The following is a 13,984-nucleotide window of genomic DNA, read 5'->3' as shown; positions in this document are numbered from 1 at the left end:
TATTACACAGGAACTACATTTAAGAAATAGAGATAAGGTGGAACTTCAATAGAAAGTTTTGGCGATTGTTTGCAGCATTTAATAATTTTGCACATGCGACTCGACTAAATACATTGAAACATTCTTAAAAACATCTGTTAAATTTATGTGCATGTATAGTTTTTAAAATGTGATTCTGTTTTTGAAATCTAGGCCAAAGTCTTATAATCTAAGTATTAGATTAGGAGCATCAAAGTTTGATTTAAGTCATTTATTTCACATTGATTTCAATCTTTGACATGACCTTACTCAGCTGATGTTAAAGATATCAAGATTAAATTCTCACTGAACGTTCTGCATTTATGCGTTTAGCGGATGCTTTTATTTAAGCCAGTGGTTCTCAAACTTTTTCAATGTGGGGCCCCCCTTGTGCACGGTATATTCCTTCGCGGCCCCCCAATGAAAATTTATTATTTTTTTAAAAACATAACACTTTAATTATACAAAGCATATTAAAGTATGCAAAGCAGTGCTGTTGTTTAGTAGCCTTATTTTTTAGGTTTAATTACACAAAATTCATGATTAATTAATGTATTTTATAAAATGTCATAAAACTGGGGCCCCCTTGGCACCATCTCACGGCCCCCAGTTTGAGAACCACTGATTTAAGCTATATATCAGTATGTGTGAATTTTGGGATCAAGCCCATAACCTTATGTCCTGCTAACACAATAATCTACCAACTGTGCTACAGGGGCACAAGTATAAAATTGTTAATAATATATTTAACATTAACAATATTATATGTAAGGAATAATTGACGATGGTCCAATAAATTATTCAAAAATAATGCTTGCGTCGTGTGTACATTATTTTCAAATAATTCAAAGTACTGGAATTAAGTATTTTGCTTATACCATGGTTACCACAAACATTGCTCTGGTGGTTATTTTAAAGGGGACATATCATGAAAATCTGACTTTTCCATGTTTAAGTTCTGTAACTGGGTCTCTAGTGCTTCTATCAACCTATAAAATGTAAAAAAAACAACCCAGCAACTTAGTTTTGGTAAACCATTCTCTGCAAGCATGTAAAAAAACAGGTCATTGAAATTTGGCTCCCCTTGTGATGTCAGAAGGGGATAATACAACCCCTTAATCTGCACCATCCCACCACAACACTGACATTTAGTGCAGAGATCAACTCATTTGTATTTTAAAGCATTTTTTCTCGCACCTGTGATAATAAATTATCTATATGGTATTTTGAGCTACAACTTTATATACCTACTCTGGGTCACACCCAAGATTTATTTGACATCTTAAAAAAAGTCTGGTGAAATGTCCCCTTTAAGACATTTCACAGGTTATTTGTGCCTTTTACAGAAAAATAATCAACACCCGTTGAACATTTTTCAACCAATCAGAATAAAGCATTTAACAGACTCATGGTATATGTACATATATCCTCTCTCATACTTATTCTTGCTCATGTTCTCATAGCACCTGGAGGTCCCACCTTTACCATCGGAAAGTCTGTCTGGCTGCTGTGGGGAATTGTCTTCAACAACTCTGTCCCTATTGAAAATCCCAAAGGCACGACCAGCAAGATCATGGTCCTGGTCTGGGCTTTCTTTGCTGTCATCTTCCTCGCTAGCTACACGGCCAATTTAGCCGCCTTCATGATCCAAGAGCAATACATTGACACTGTGTCTGGACTTAGCGACAAAAAGGTAAGCTGGACTAATAAATATAATATGTTGGGATATGTGATCAAATGATGCTAGTCTTTTCATTGAATAAATAGCACATTTTCTTACTTTTATTGGTGCCATGGTCAGTGTTAGTGGAAACGTGTCCAAATGCATTTTTGTTTTATAATTCTTCTTCTGAACAATATGTTTATGGTTTTTCTTTTAAAACCTAATGGTTAACACCCATTTTTCTTTTAAAATGCCATTTAATGTTGTGTTCTAGGCCTATTCAAAGATGTCCATATTGTTTTGGTGCCACAAGCAAACTTTATTCAGAGTTATCAGTATATCAGTAAATTGTCAGCTTGTGAAGTTCTGTCACCAATGCCTCAACATCTGTCTCATCATCATTACTGATAGAAACACCAGAAGCAACAGAAATCTGTGAAATTATGCAAATGAATTGGACCTCAGGAAAAAAACTGAAACAGATGAATCCCTCGCAGATAATAAAATAATAAACACAAAATAGGAGCTTGAAGCCACACTTGAAGTTTTGCTAGCAGTGAAGCATAATATAGTGGCATCATGATGAATGCATATTAATGGGGCCACAGTTTTCTCAAAAGTACATGAACAGTAATGAATATCTACTTCCCAAATAATCCTCTGTCATTGTGACCTGTTTTCATTCTTATATCTATTAAGACACAACAAGGCTTTGAAGGAAAATAAACAATGCAGTCCAAAATGATCACTCAGACCAACTTCATTCTCTTTCATGGAAATATACGAAAAAAGACCAATCCTAAAAAATAATATTATTATTCCACAATGCTTGCTTAATTTATTTCTCTAAGGTCACTGGCTCTCCGGCAATAGGTAATTTTATGTAAAATCTCTGTTGATCTATGCTACCAAGGTTAATCTGCAACCTGCCTCGGATCAACACGTGAATGCAAATGTATTCCTTTTTGTTTCAGTTTCAAAAACCCCAGGAACATTATCCTCCATTCCGCTTTGGGACGGTTCCAAACGGGAGCACTGAGAGGAACATTCGGAGCAATTACCCCGACATGCACACCCACATGATCAAATACAACCAAAAGGGAGTGGAGGAGGCTCTAAACAGCCTTAAAACAGGGTGAGCTTCCACAACAACACTTTGTGTGGGTGCATGTGTAGTTCTGTACCATGGTACAATGTCATCCAGTACTACTTTTTAAACTGTTACTACTTTTAAACTTAAATATACACCATGACAGACAGTATTGTACCTTTAGTGTTTTAAGGGGACATATCATGAAAATCAGACTTTTTCCATGTTTTAATGCTATAATTGGGTCCCCAGTGCTTCTATCAACCTAGAAATTTAATAAAGATCAACCCAGTGACTTAGTTTTGGTAAACCATTCTCTGCAAACATGTGAAAAAACAGGTCATTGAAATCTCGCTCCCCTTGTGATGTCCAAAGGGGATTATACCGCCCCTTAATCTGCGCTATCCAACCACAACACTGCCATTTAGTGCATAGTTCAGCTCATTTGCATTTAAAAGGACACACCCAAAATGGCACATTTTTTTCACACCTACAAAGTGTCAATTTTAACATGTTATAATAAATTATCTATATGGTATTTTGAGCTAGAACTTCACATACGTACTTTGGGGACACAAACGATTTATTTGACATCTTAAAAAAGTCTTGTGAAATGTTCCCTTTGAGGTACTTTAAACAAACCATGGTATTATTATGTTTTAAGACATTATTGAAAAAGATCTAAAGGTGAATGCTGATTAAAAACAAGTTTTTGTTTCTTTGTGGATGACAAACAATCCAAACAAGGATTATTTTCTTAAAAATAACTATGTATAACGCCTCATGCTCATTTCTATTCTTTGTGCAGGAAGCTGGATGCCTTTATATATGATGCAGCAGTACTTAATTATATGGCTGGCAAAGATGAGGGATGCAAGCTGGTCACTATTGGTAGTGGGAAGGTCTTCGCTACCACAGGTTATGGCATTGCTTTGCAGAAGGACTCCCGCTGGAAGCGCCCCATAGATCTGGCACTACTCCAATTCCTCGGAGACGGTAAATTGGACTTGGGGGACCGGAACCGTTCCACACTTAATTTCCTCTCACCCAGCATGGACTTACCATATTCCTCTCTTTTTACTCAGTACTCAGTGTGCTGGGAATTTAGGTTATATCATGCAAATCAGCATTGAACTGTAAACAATCCCTCTAATTTGCACCCTATTGAGTGGCATAACTGCGAATATAGCTGTCTTCTAATGTAGCTATCTAATTATTTTTTTATTAAATATTTGTAGGGATGCACCGATACCGATACTGGTATCGGGTATCGGCCTCGATACCACATTTTCTAAAGTACTCGTACTCGTTAAAAGTCCCCCGATACCTGGAATCGATACCACGGTCTGAGAAATGTCTATGTTTGAGCGGCGTGTAAGGGGTTAATGACTCTTGTGTTGTCTAAAGAGGCAGAGTTTACAACAAACTGGAAAACTAGTCCTTTGTTTTTTTGTTAAATTATATGACTAAAGCTGTTAACTGTAAATTTAAATTAGGGGTGGGCCGATCCAATACTTTGGATCGGATATCGGGTCGATCCGCACCTTTTTTGCAGGATCGGGTATCGGAAAAACAAGGCCGATCCAAATCCGATACTATGCGTTACATGTGCTTGTTACTGTCATGCTACAGAAAAGTCAAACTATTATAAAAGCATCAGAAATGTTATTATAAACTATATTCAAAATCTTCCTAATATATTCAACAGCCTTATGTGAAAAACAAATGCATATATGAAGATATTTAAGGTCACAAAAACTGAATGGTTTGGTGCTCGCCGAGTTAATACACTAGAGTAGCGTGAATTAAATATGTCACACGCACGCACGCACGCACGCACACACACAAAAGCCGTATTTTAAACATCTGATTAAAAAGTCTTTTATGTTGTGACAGTTTGCGCAATTAAGTAAAAATGTACTTGAACTATTTATTTGCTCAGTCGTATGTCCACTCAAAAACAATTTATAAATATTTAAGAGCACTTACATTCTTTTAACTTATATCTTATTTAAAAAAAATTCACTTGACATGATATTCTCCTGATTTTGTGCAACATGTTTTGTGTGTATATGTGTGCATATATATATTTATGTGTTTATACACACACAATTCTAAATGGATCAAGAAAAATACTAGTATTGGATCGGGATCGGGATCGGTAGATACTCAGAATACAGGTATCGAAATCGTACTCGTATTCGTATTCCAAAAAAGTGGTATCGGTGCATCCCTAAATATTTGTAATCCAGTCTGTGAAAATGCATCATCCTACATGATGTAAAGAACATGTTGTGAAAATGTAACCTAGATATCTTTAATAGTGCCTGATAAGGGTGTCACGTTTTCGATTTTAAATCAAAATCGATCGGAATTAAGTCACAACCTCGAACTTCGAATTAAAAAATTGAATCGACGATGCTGCCCAGCCCCCATGTCACGTCCGGTCGACTTGCCAAGCGTGAAAAAAACACGTGTAGAGTGCTGCAAGTCAACCTCCTCTAACTTCACTAGCTACAGCCAGTCAAAAGATAGTATGGCAGATGCAGGAGACACCACGCGAGCTGCTCTTTACATGGGAAATAAAAAACAAAACGGCGTCTGTGCCAGGACCGGTCGTTTCTCTGAACTGAGATCTGTTTAAGTTTCACAACAACTTATTTCAGTTGCTTAAGAGTTATGAAAACAGCATTAAAACATGACTTATTGGAGTATAGTCTCACAATCTCGTCTGACGGTAATAAAAGTGCGTTTTTAAGGTACAAAGTACTGACAGGAATGTTCATCTGACAGGAAGTTTCGTTTTATCAGGTATGTGCGTGGTGTACCATATTTTTCCACTGGCAGCACGACTAACATGGCAGGGCACCTCCGGGTTCAAGGTCAGATATTATATTTCATAAAAGTCTAGTCTAGAAATGGCATAGCATGTTTTGTGCTTTCAAAAAAAAAAAAGAATCGCATCGTGATATTAGAATCAAAAATGTAATCGAATCAAGGATTTGGAGAATTGTGACACCCCTTTTGACTGAGTACTTTGAATGAGTAAAATTAAACTTTGATGCACATAATCCTGAGACTAGCCTGAATTTCACAGACTCGTTGTTTATCTTGCATTGTCTTTTGTCTTATTTTATAACTGAATATGATGCCGTGCATTCTGGGATTGCCTTGTGAAGGATACATCTGATGCCCCTTAGCCAAAATTAGGTGTCTTGCATATAATTGTGCTATTAATCTTTTGGTGTAATAGTTACACTGCCCTCATTTTAGAACAACCTTCATGTCCTCAATTGTCACATCCACGGTTTCCCAAAATGCTGTCTAGTAGGCAGCTCACTACAGGTCTTGGAACGGTGCAGGTCTTATAATCCACTTGTTTCTGTCATAGCCGAGTAGCCTTTCCCTGCCGCTGTTTCTGGCATAGTTTCTGACCCTATTTCCTCTCATGCAGGGGACACACAGAGGCTGGAGACAGTATGGCTGTCTGGAATCTGCCAGAATGAGAAAAATGAGGTCATGAGCTCCAAACTGGACATAGACAACATGGCAGGGGTTTTCTACATGTTGCTAGTTGCCATGGGTCTCAGCCTGCTGGTCTTTGCTTGGGAGCATCTTCTCTACTGGAAACTCAGACACTCGGTCCACAAGTCTGACCACTTAGATTTTCTGCTGGCCATTAGCAGGGTAAGACCACCTTATTAAATTATATTCTAAAACAATCCCTTTAAAATGAAATCTTCTAGCATAAATTTAACCTTTTGTGAGTGTATATTTTGGTTAACAGTGCAAATAATTGACTATTATAATGTACATTAGGAGCAGATTTACTAATAGCTTCCCAGCAAGCAATTTTGGAAAAATTTGGGCTGCCAGTGCAAGTCTAATATACTCCAACCATAGCCCAAGAATAGACCTGTTGACTTTGCTTACATGATGGAATATTGAATATCTCCAAGTTATGACAAAAGGAATCAAGGTGCACAACAATGACTAATGTTTTGATGCACAATTACACATTCATCAGAGTCCAGGGTAAAACACAGGTAATGAAGCCCTTAATAAGAATCATTAACAGGTGCATGAAGGGGGTGTAGGCCACCCACAACTCTTCCTATCTGAACCCATTACATTCACAGATTAATCATTAAAGGGGGAATGACCAAACACAGATACAAAACTTTCAACCTACGATTAAAATAAAATATTTATATGTTTAAATGTTTAAAAAAAAGCATGTTTAACTTAATTCTTCATTTAGACCAAAGGTTCCAGAGTGTTTTATGTATGCATCCAAAAAGCTGGCCTGCATAGGAGTTTTTTGAGAATATCACCCACCTCTAGGTGGGGTGTGATTTTTTTCAATTCCCCAAAACTTCAAAGCGATATCTTTTCTCATTGTTGTTTCGTCCTTCTCTAGTTGCACCGGATCTCACTTTCTTTTATCTCCAAGTTATATTGGCAAAACGTCATGTAACCAAATTCAGGGTTATATAGGGGTTACACATAGCTGGACTATATTGGGTCTGTCTCGGTTTTTGCTTGCTGGGTTGTGCCAGTGCAAACCATCTTTGGGCTTTATAAACCACTGTCAGGATTTACTAAAGGCACGTGAAAAATTAGCACCGAAAGCTATGCATAGCAGAGTCCTGCAGGGGTCCATTTTTGGAGACCCTCTCCCCCGCACCCGCTCCCCCCTGTACAACCGACATATTGTGCAAACGCACTTCTGGCGACCCAAGTTTGAATCCCGGCTCGAGGTCCTTTGCCAATCCTATACCCCTCTTTCCACCCTCTACTTTCCTGTCATCTCTCAAACTACTGTCTATCAATAAAGGCAAAAATGGCAAAAAAAAAAAATGGATGGGCTAATGAAACAGACAAAAATGCGCTTTGTATTGCGCCATTCAAGTAGCCTACCATAGGCTATGAACCTGATAACTACACACAAATAGACCTATTAATGAAAAAAACAAGAAAACAAGAACAAGAAAATATACAACCCTGCTATGCTCCTACAAGTCTCGTCTCAAAATGCTTTCTAAGAGAAGACGTTCCCAGCTTCCGGCTATCAACGACAAAACTTTATGCAACTTTTGCAATGCTCGCTCCAACTAGGCTACGAGAAGGATCAACAAAGGACGCACACTGTCGCAGTGGGGGTGACGTGATGGGTCAAATGTCATGTGTTGCGCGTGTAATGGTAATTTAGACATACAAATATTGCAATTTTTTTTCATTCGCACTACTACCCGCCCGCACTGAGTTATTAATCTGCCTGCATCCCCGCCCGTGAATTTTAGGAATGTCACCTGTTTAAAACACTTTTATGCGGGTATCTGCGTGTACCCGACCTGTTGCAGGACTGATGCATAGTGTTATTTTTGCGACTGACTGTCGTACAGTGTATGCATTTTAGGAGTTTTCATTTCAGATGCAAAATTTATGGGAGGAGAGTATTTAAATGTTAACGTTGCGTGCGTCTTGTCAGTAAATCACCTGCAGAAATTTCCACTCACATCTGTGCTTTTTTGTAGTTGCGCTCTCACACTTATTTGCTACGTTTAGGGAATCTGGCCCTTAATGTAATAGTGTTATGGCTACTCAATTTGTAGCACATTGTGTTAGCAACGCAAATACGATGGGTTCCATCTAAGGCAGGGGTGGGGAATCCTGGTGGGCCACTGTCCTGCAGAGTTTAGTTCCAACCCTAATTAAACACACCTGGAAAATCTAATCAAAGTTTTCAGGATAACTTGGAAATGAAATGCAGATCTGTTTGATTAGGTTTGGAACTAAACTCTCCAGGACCCAGGGTTCCCCACCCCTGATCTAAGGGAACACTAAACATTTATAGATTGAATGCACTGTGATGGTGTGTTGAAGTCCTCTAGCTTAAACACTGGTAAGTTGTGTTTACAATGTTGGGGGTGTTCAAGCCTTTTTCGTCGGCACAAGATCCTTATTTTAATGAATTATACAAAATACAGCATGATTTGTTAACACTCCTTATAAGGAGACATGTGCACCTAACGCGACTGAAACTCCAGGTGGACACCAACTGTGGGTGTTTGCCAGCACTTCTTCAGCTAAGTGCTTTGGTTGCTATAATACTTTTGTTTTGTTTATCATTAGGCGATGCACTGGTGGGGTTTTGTGGTATTCCTTTGACAAACTGAGGGTTTTACCCAAAGTTGAACATTTTTTCAACTCTGGGCGCTCAGCGCTGCGGACAAAACCCCCCAGCTGCTGGCATTTTTGAAAAACACAGCACTTTTGTTGAAAACAATTGCAAACATATGCCGGCTACAGGCGAAATTTCCTTGGTGTACACACCCCGGTAATGAAGTAATGAAAAACCAAAATGCACATTAGGTTTATTTTTGCTTTATTATGTTTTTTTTTTATACATTTACGAAGCCACTTTAATCTGTAATGGTACATAATACCTGTTATAATACAATGCTATCATATTTTGTGCAGACAGCTTATGTTGTTGTAAAAAAAATACCTGGCAACCGTAAATACAGACGTTACTTGGGGCTTAACTGACATGACATTAACAGATGCTTTAGATAAGAATGTGAATGTACAATGGGTAACATAAATTAACTCTGAACAATATTACAGCATTTATTTGTCTTGGATAATGGTAATTTTTGCATATAACTTAATATTAACATTTAAAATGAAGTGTTAGCATAATTAACTGTTATAAATGACCATTAAACAAAATGACTAAACACTGTAGAAATTATTGTTGTTGTCAGTTGATACACAGCTCATTAGCTGTTGTTTATGAGTGCGAATTATTGTAAAATGTTACCCATTAAACATAATAGAGAGAATTACTGCCGTACCATAAACGAAAACAATAAAACTCCCAGAGAATAACATTTAATGTAGGAATGGGCAATTACTATGCAAATAAGACATTATGATGACTTATGTTTCAGGGCATATACAGCTGCTTTAACGGCGTTGAAGACATTGGCAGATCTGCGGGCATACAAAATCCAGACGTCACGGCCAGTTACGCACAAGCAAACATGTTGAAAATGCTGCAAACAGCCAAGGACATCGTCTCCTCGACCAAGGTGGAAAACTCATTGGATAACGCCACAAAGACCATTGAGAACTGGAGCAGACACGGCGGCAGCCTACCGGCAAGAATACATCAGGTGACCACGACTGATAAGGTTCCTGGTTACGTCTCCTATATTACAAACGTCACAGAGAACCACATACCTCATATGCAGCGTTCCATAACTCCGCCTTTCGTTCAGCATGCCAACACCACAAGCCCACCACCAATGCTAAACCATAGAGTCTTAACACGGCCCACTCCTCTACGATACACGCTTCCCGCCCGGACCAGGGGTTTGTACGATGGGATGCTTCCTGTATCCAGTCTGAGCACTCCTCACCTGGCCATGCATGATCTTCAGTCCGATCTGACCCATACTGGTTCTTCCTTCGTTCCATATAGAGATCTGCAGGTGCCAGACATCTACACCGAACACCACAAGTCTTGCCTTTCTGATGGCTTTCCTGATGGCGTCAGGCAGAAGAAGAGAGCCCAAAATCTAATCATAGAGTCCATGGATCTAAGGGGTCTTCACGATTGTAAAGACCAAACAACGTGTCATGCAGAAGCGAATGATTTTGCAGACAACAACCTGTCCTACAGTGAAAATCCTTTTATAGCGGCTGATTCGGTGTGCAAACCATACTTCGACTCAGTGCTGAACGACATGCCTTTGATAAGGAAACGAAAGCTTCATCGAAGACCGTCGTTCCTGAAAGCCACTTGGGGTCCCGACAGAGTCCAGTTCCCTGGCGAAAGACCCTCAGTCACACCATCCTCTCGAGTAACAATACCCGACCTCTTCCCTTGCGTGGACGCACACGGACGAGTTAGAAACACCATGCGTTTCTCCCAACCGGCGGATCACACCTACCTTCACCCTTTCAGACGAAATTCCAGAAAAACTCAAAAACTGAGACACAGTCAGTCAACCAGGCTTCCCTCCTACAAGGAGGCGGTTTTTTATAATGCAGCTGCTGTTAAGAGGGCATCCAGCATGATGTATAGACCGTACTCCTACCCTGAGCTGCCGGTCTATCAGAGTCCACTGCCATATGGACCAGCAGAATTATGCAACATTTTCCCTTGCATGGGACATCCCACTGACAATGTATATGGAGGTTACAGGGCACCCACACATCTACACAGTGACCATGTTGTGACTGTCCCAGGCAGCAGGGTGGTTCATAGTAGCCCTATTGTGCCCATGACTTGGGGAAGAATCTCCAGTTTGGAGTCAGAAGTGTGAACTTATACTTTTACGTGCCAATTATTAAAAGTTTCCGCTCTGTGGTACGAGCGTCTGCTGACCAATAAAATGATTTAGGTTTTAAAGCTGAAGTGTGTCGTTTGCACACCCTTTCTGTACCCAAAATGGAATTACAAACATAATCAGAGAAGATTCCTGAACCCTATGTGTGCAATCGGTCAGATATTTCTGTCCCAAACTCAAATCGTTGGTTGAGCCACTTTTGATATTTGCCCAAAGGAAATTTTTATTGCTCAGATGTTTCTGAGATTTGATGAGTTTTCAGTTGTGCTTTAAGTATCCACTTGGTCTGAGATGTTTCTCCAACTTTCTAAAAAAATGTTAGGTTATTTTTAAACCAGCATTGGGTCAGAAAGTGACCTAAAATACTTGGTTGATTTAACACATGGTGGGGTCAAATATAAACAATTTTGGGTTTAAAGGGCACCTATGGTCCGATTCACGATTTAACATTTCCTTTGGTGTGTAAGTGTGTATTAGTACATGTTAACGATATGCAAAAGGTACAAACCCCAAAATAAAAGATGACGCAAGTTATCGTCTCCAACATAAATCTCTTTTCTTGGACTACAACAAACACACGGATTGTAGGCAATAGTTTACTTCCTGGGATTGGTGATGTAGACAAGACCGACATTATCATAATTCCTCCCACTTGGAATCAGTTAACTTCTGTTAATATTGCATTGTGAGCGAATCTTTCAAACATGGTAAGGAGCGTCACATTTCTGGCTGATGTCAGAAGTATTCAGGCCAATCACAACATACAGATTAGCTGGCCAATCAGGGACACAGCGCTTTTCAAATCGACGAGTTTTGTACAAAATTTGTGCGTTTCAGGAAGAGAGGGAAATCTACTAAATGTACAGAATATGGAAAATAATGTGTTTTTTTTTAACCATAAACCACGCAAACACATTGTATTATACCAAATACACAAAATAAAGTTTTTTTTACCAATGAAATAGGTGCCCTTTAATTTAACACAACAGCTGGGTTTATCACTTTTTGACCTAACACTGGGTTTAAAATAACTTAGCATTTTTGAGAGTGTAAAATTGCTTGGAAGAAAAGAATATAAACAAATAAAATGTATGTTAAAATAATCTCGATTTGGGTCAATTTGATGAGGAACGTTTAAGTTCTTATAAATCTTCAATAATAATTTGATTGCAGATTTGCCAAATCTGAGCTCCATTTGTCTTCTCTAAAACTATTTGCTCTATATTTAGGTCTAAGAGAAATAAATTATATTAAAAAATTAAAAAGATCTCATCTGTGATTTCTCTTTCTTATAGGTGAGGCTGGCCCGAATGCTCAGATACACAAAGTAAAGTTTTGATAAACCACCAAGTTACAGTGTTTACGTGTTTATGGAGAATCCATCTACTTAATGCTACTTGCCTTTGCATATTAAGTTGGGATATTAACATAAAAAATCACACACTTCAGCTTTAACATAAGCAGAAACATAAACAGTGTTATTAGCATTGGTGGGTTTATGATATTTAATTTATTTATTTATTTATTTAAAGGGCAATAATTAATCATTTGAAACAGGGGGATTTAAAGGGATAGTTCATCCAAACAAGAAATCCTGTCATCATTTACTCACCCTTAAGTTGTTACAGAGTTGTACTGTACAAATGTCATTGGCTGTTTCTCAATTCCAAGGACGCAAAGAACAGACTTGCGTTCTCGTGGAGATCGGTCTTGCCAGGCGACCTTGGAAGAACGAACTCAAAAGGTCGCACTAACACAGAATGCACTTGTGAGAATTGAGATGTGCACGATCATTATTATGTACATTTAGGAGTGTCACGATTCTCCAAATCCTCGATTCGATTACATTTTCGATTCTAAGGTCACGATTCGATTCTCGATTTTTTTTTTTTTGAAAAGACAAAAAATGATATGCCTTTATTATTATTACTATTATTATTATTATTATTATTATTATTATTATAGTTTCACATTAACATGCACATTGCGTGCTTTTCCTTGCATGGGGGTTTGTGGGCTTTACTTTACGAGCTTGTATGTAGAGAGAGGATTCCTTTTTGCACGCAGATGGACTTAATGCCACGTCTTGGACTCCTCCTAGCATCTGAAATAAAACCGGTGCGTCATAAGCAGCTGCGCTTCTCTCTGTCTCACATGCATGCGCTCTCGCATCTGTCCAAAGTCTAAACATAAACTAAAGTAGTAATCCTTACGTATTTGTTCAGTTTAATGTGTTTAATGCGAGCTGAGGCAAACTATCCCTTTTGTTTAAAATATAACCCGCTGCATCTTGGCGGCTCTCTCGCGCACATACAGAGAGCTGGGCTCTGTCCGAAGGCAGATCACTAGGTAGTAATCCTGTTTATGATATGCATTACAAGGAGTTGTAGCAATACATCCCTCGTGTTTAAAATACAAATCGCGTTCCGCTGGACCGATGTTTTTAAAGGCACCTCTGAGAGGTTTATTTTTCCTGCTTGACAAGCCGAGCGGACGTGACATGGGGCGTGGCAGAATCGACGATCCCATTTTTTTATTCGAAGTTCGAGGTAGTGACTTAATTTCGATCGATTTCGATTTAAAATCGAAATCGTGACACCCTTATGTACATTATTTTATTTTTTTATTATGTCATTTTATAATGGCAAATATGTAAATATTTCAGATACCTTGTCAAGAAATAATAATAATATTATCTACAATAAGTAACTCAATTAACATTAATTGTTCTATGCCAATAAAACATACATTTAAATATAAAATTTGTTAAATTTTTGTAAAATGTTTACAAACAAACGTTTGCTTTTACAGGTGTGCGTAGCACTTCCTTCCTCCATATTTTTTTTCTGCAAT

General features: G+C 38.4%; 1 protein-coding gene across 1 annotated transcript in view; it reads left to right on the top strand.

Annotated features, from left to right (window-relative positions):
• The window catches only part of grin2cb (glutamate receptor, ionotropic, N-methyl D-aspartate 2Cb), a 65,267-nt gene extending 53,369 nt beyond the window's left edge, over positions 1–11,898 (top strand). Inside the window, exons 9-13 of the mRNA XM_065262792.1 lie at positions 1,482–1,711; positions 2,656–2,816; positions 3,580–3,767; positions 6,226–6,458; positions 9,728–11,898. Coding sequence (XP_065118864.1) covers positions 1,482–1,711; positions 2,656–2,816; positions 3,580–3,767; positions 6,226–6,458; positions 9,728–11,107 — 2,192 coding nt within the window. The 3' untranslated portion in view covers positions 11,108–11,898. The remainder of the gene's footprint in view (positions 1–1,481; positions 1,712–2,655; positions 2,817–3,579; positions 3,768–6,225; positions 6,459–9,727) is intronic.
• The last annotated feature ends 2,086 nt before the right edge of the window (positions 11,899–13,984 follow it).

This window comes from Paramisgurnus dabryanus, chromosome 1, assembly GCF_030506205.2.
Source record: "Paramisgurnus dabryanus chromosome 1, PD_genome_1.1, whole genome shotgun sequence".
Taxonomy (NCBI): Eukaryota; Metazoa; Chordata; class Actinopteri; order Cypriniformes; family Cobitidae; genus Paramisgurnus; species Paramisgurnus dabryanus.
This window is presented reverse-complemented; position numbering and strand designations above follow the sequence as displayed.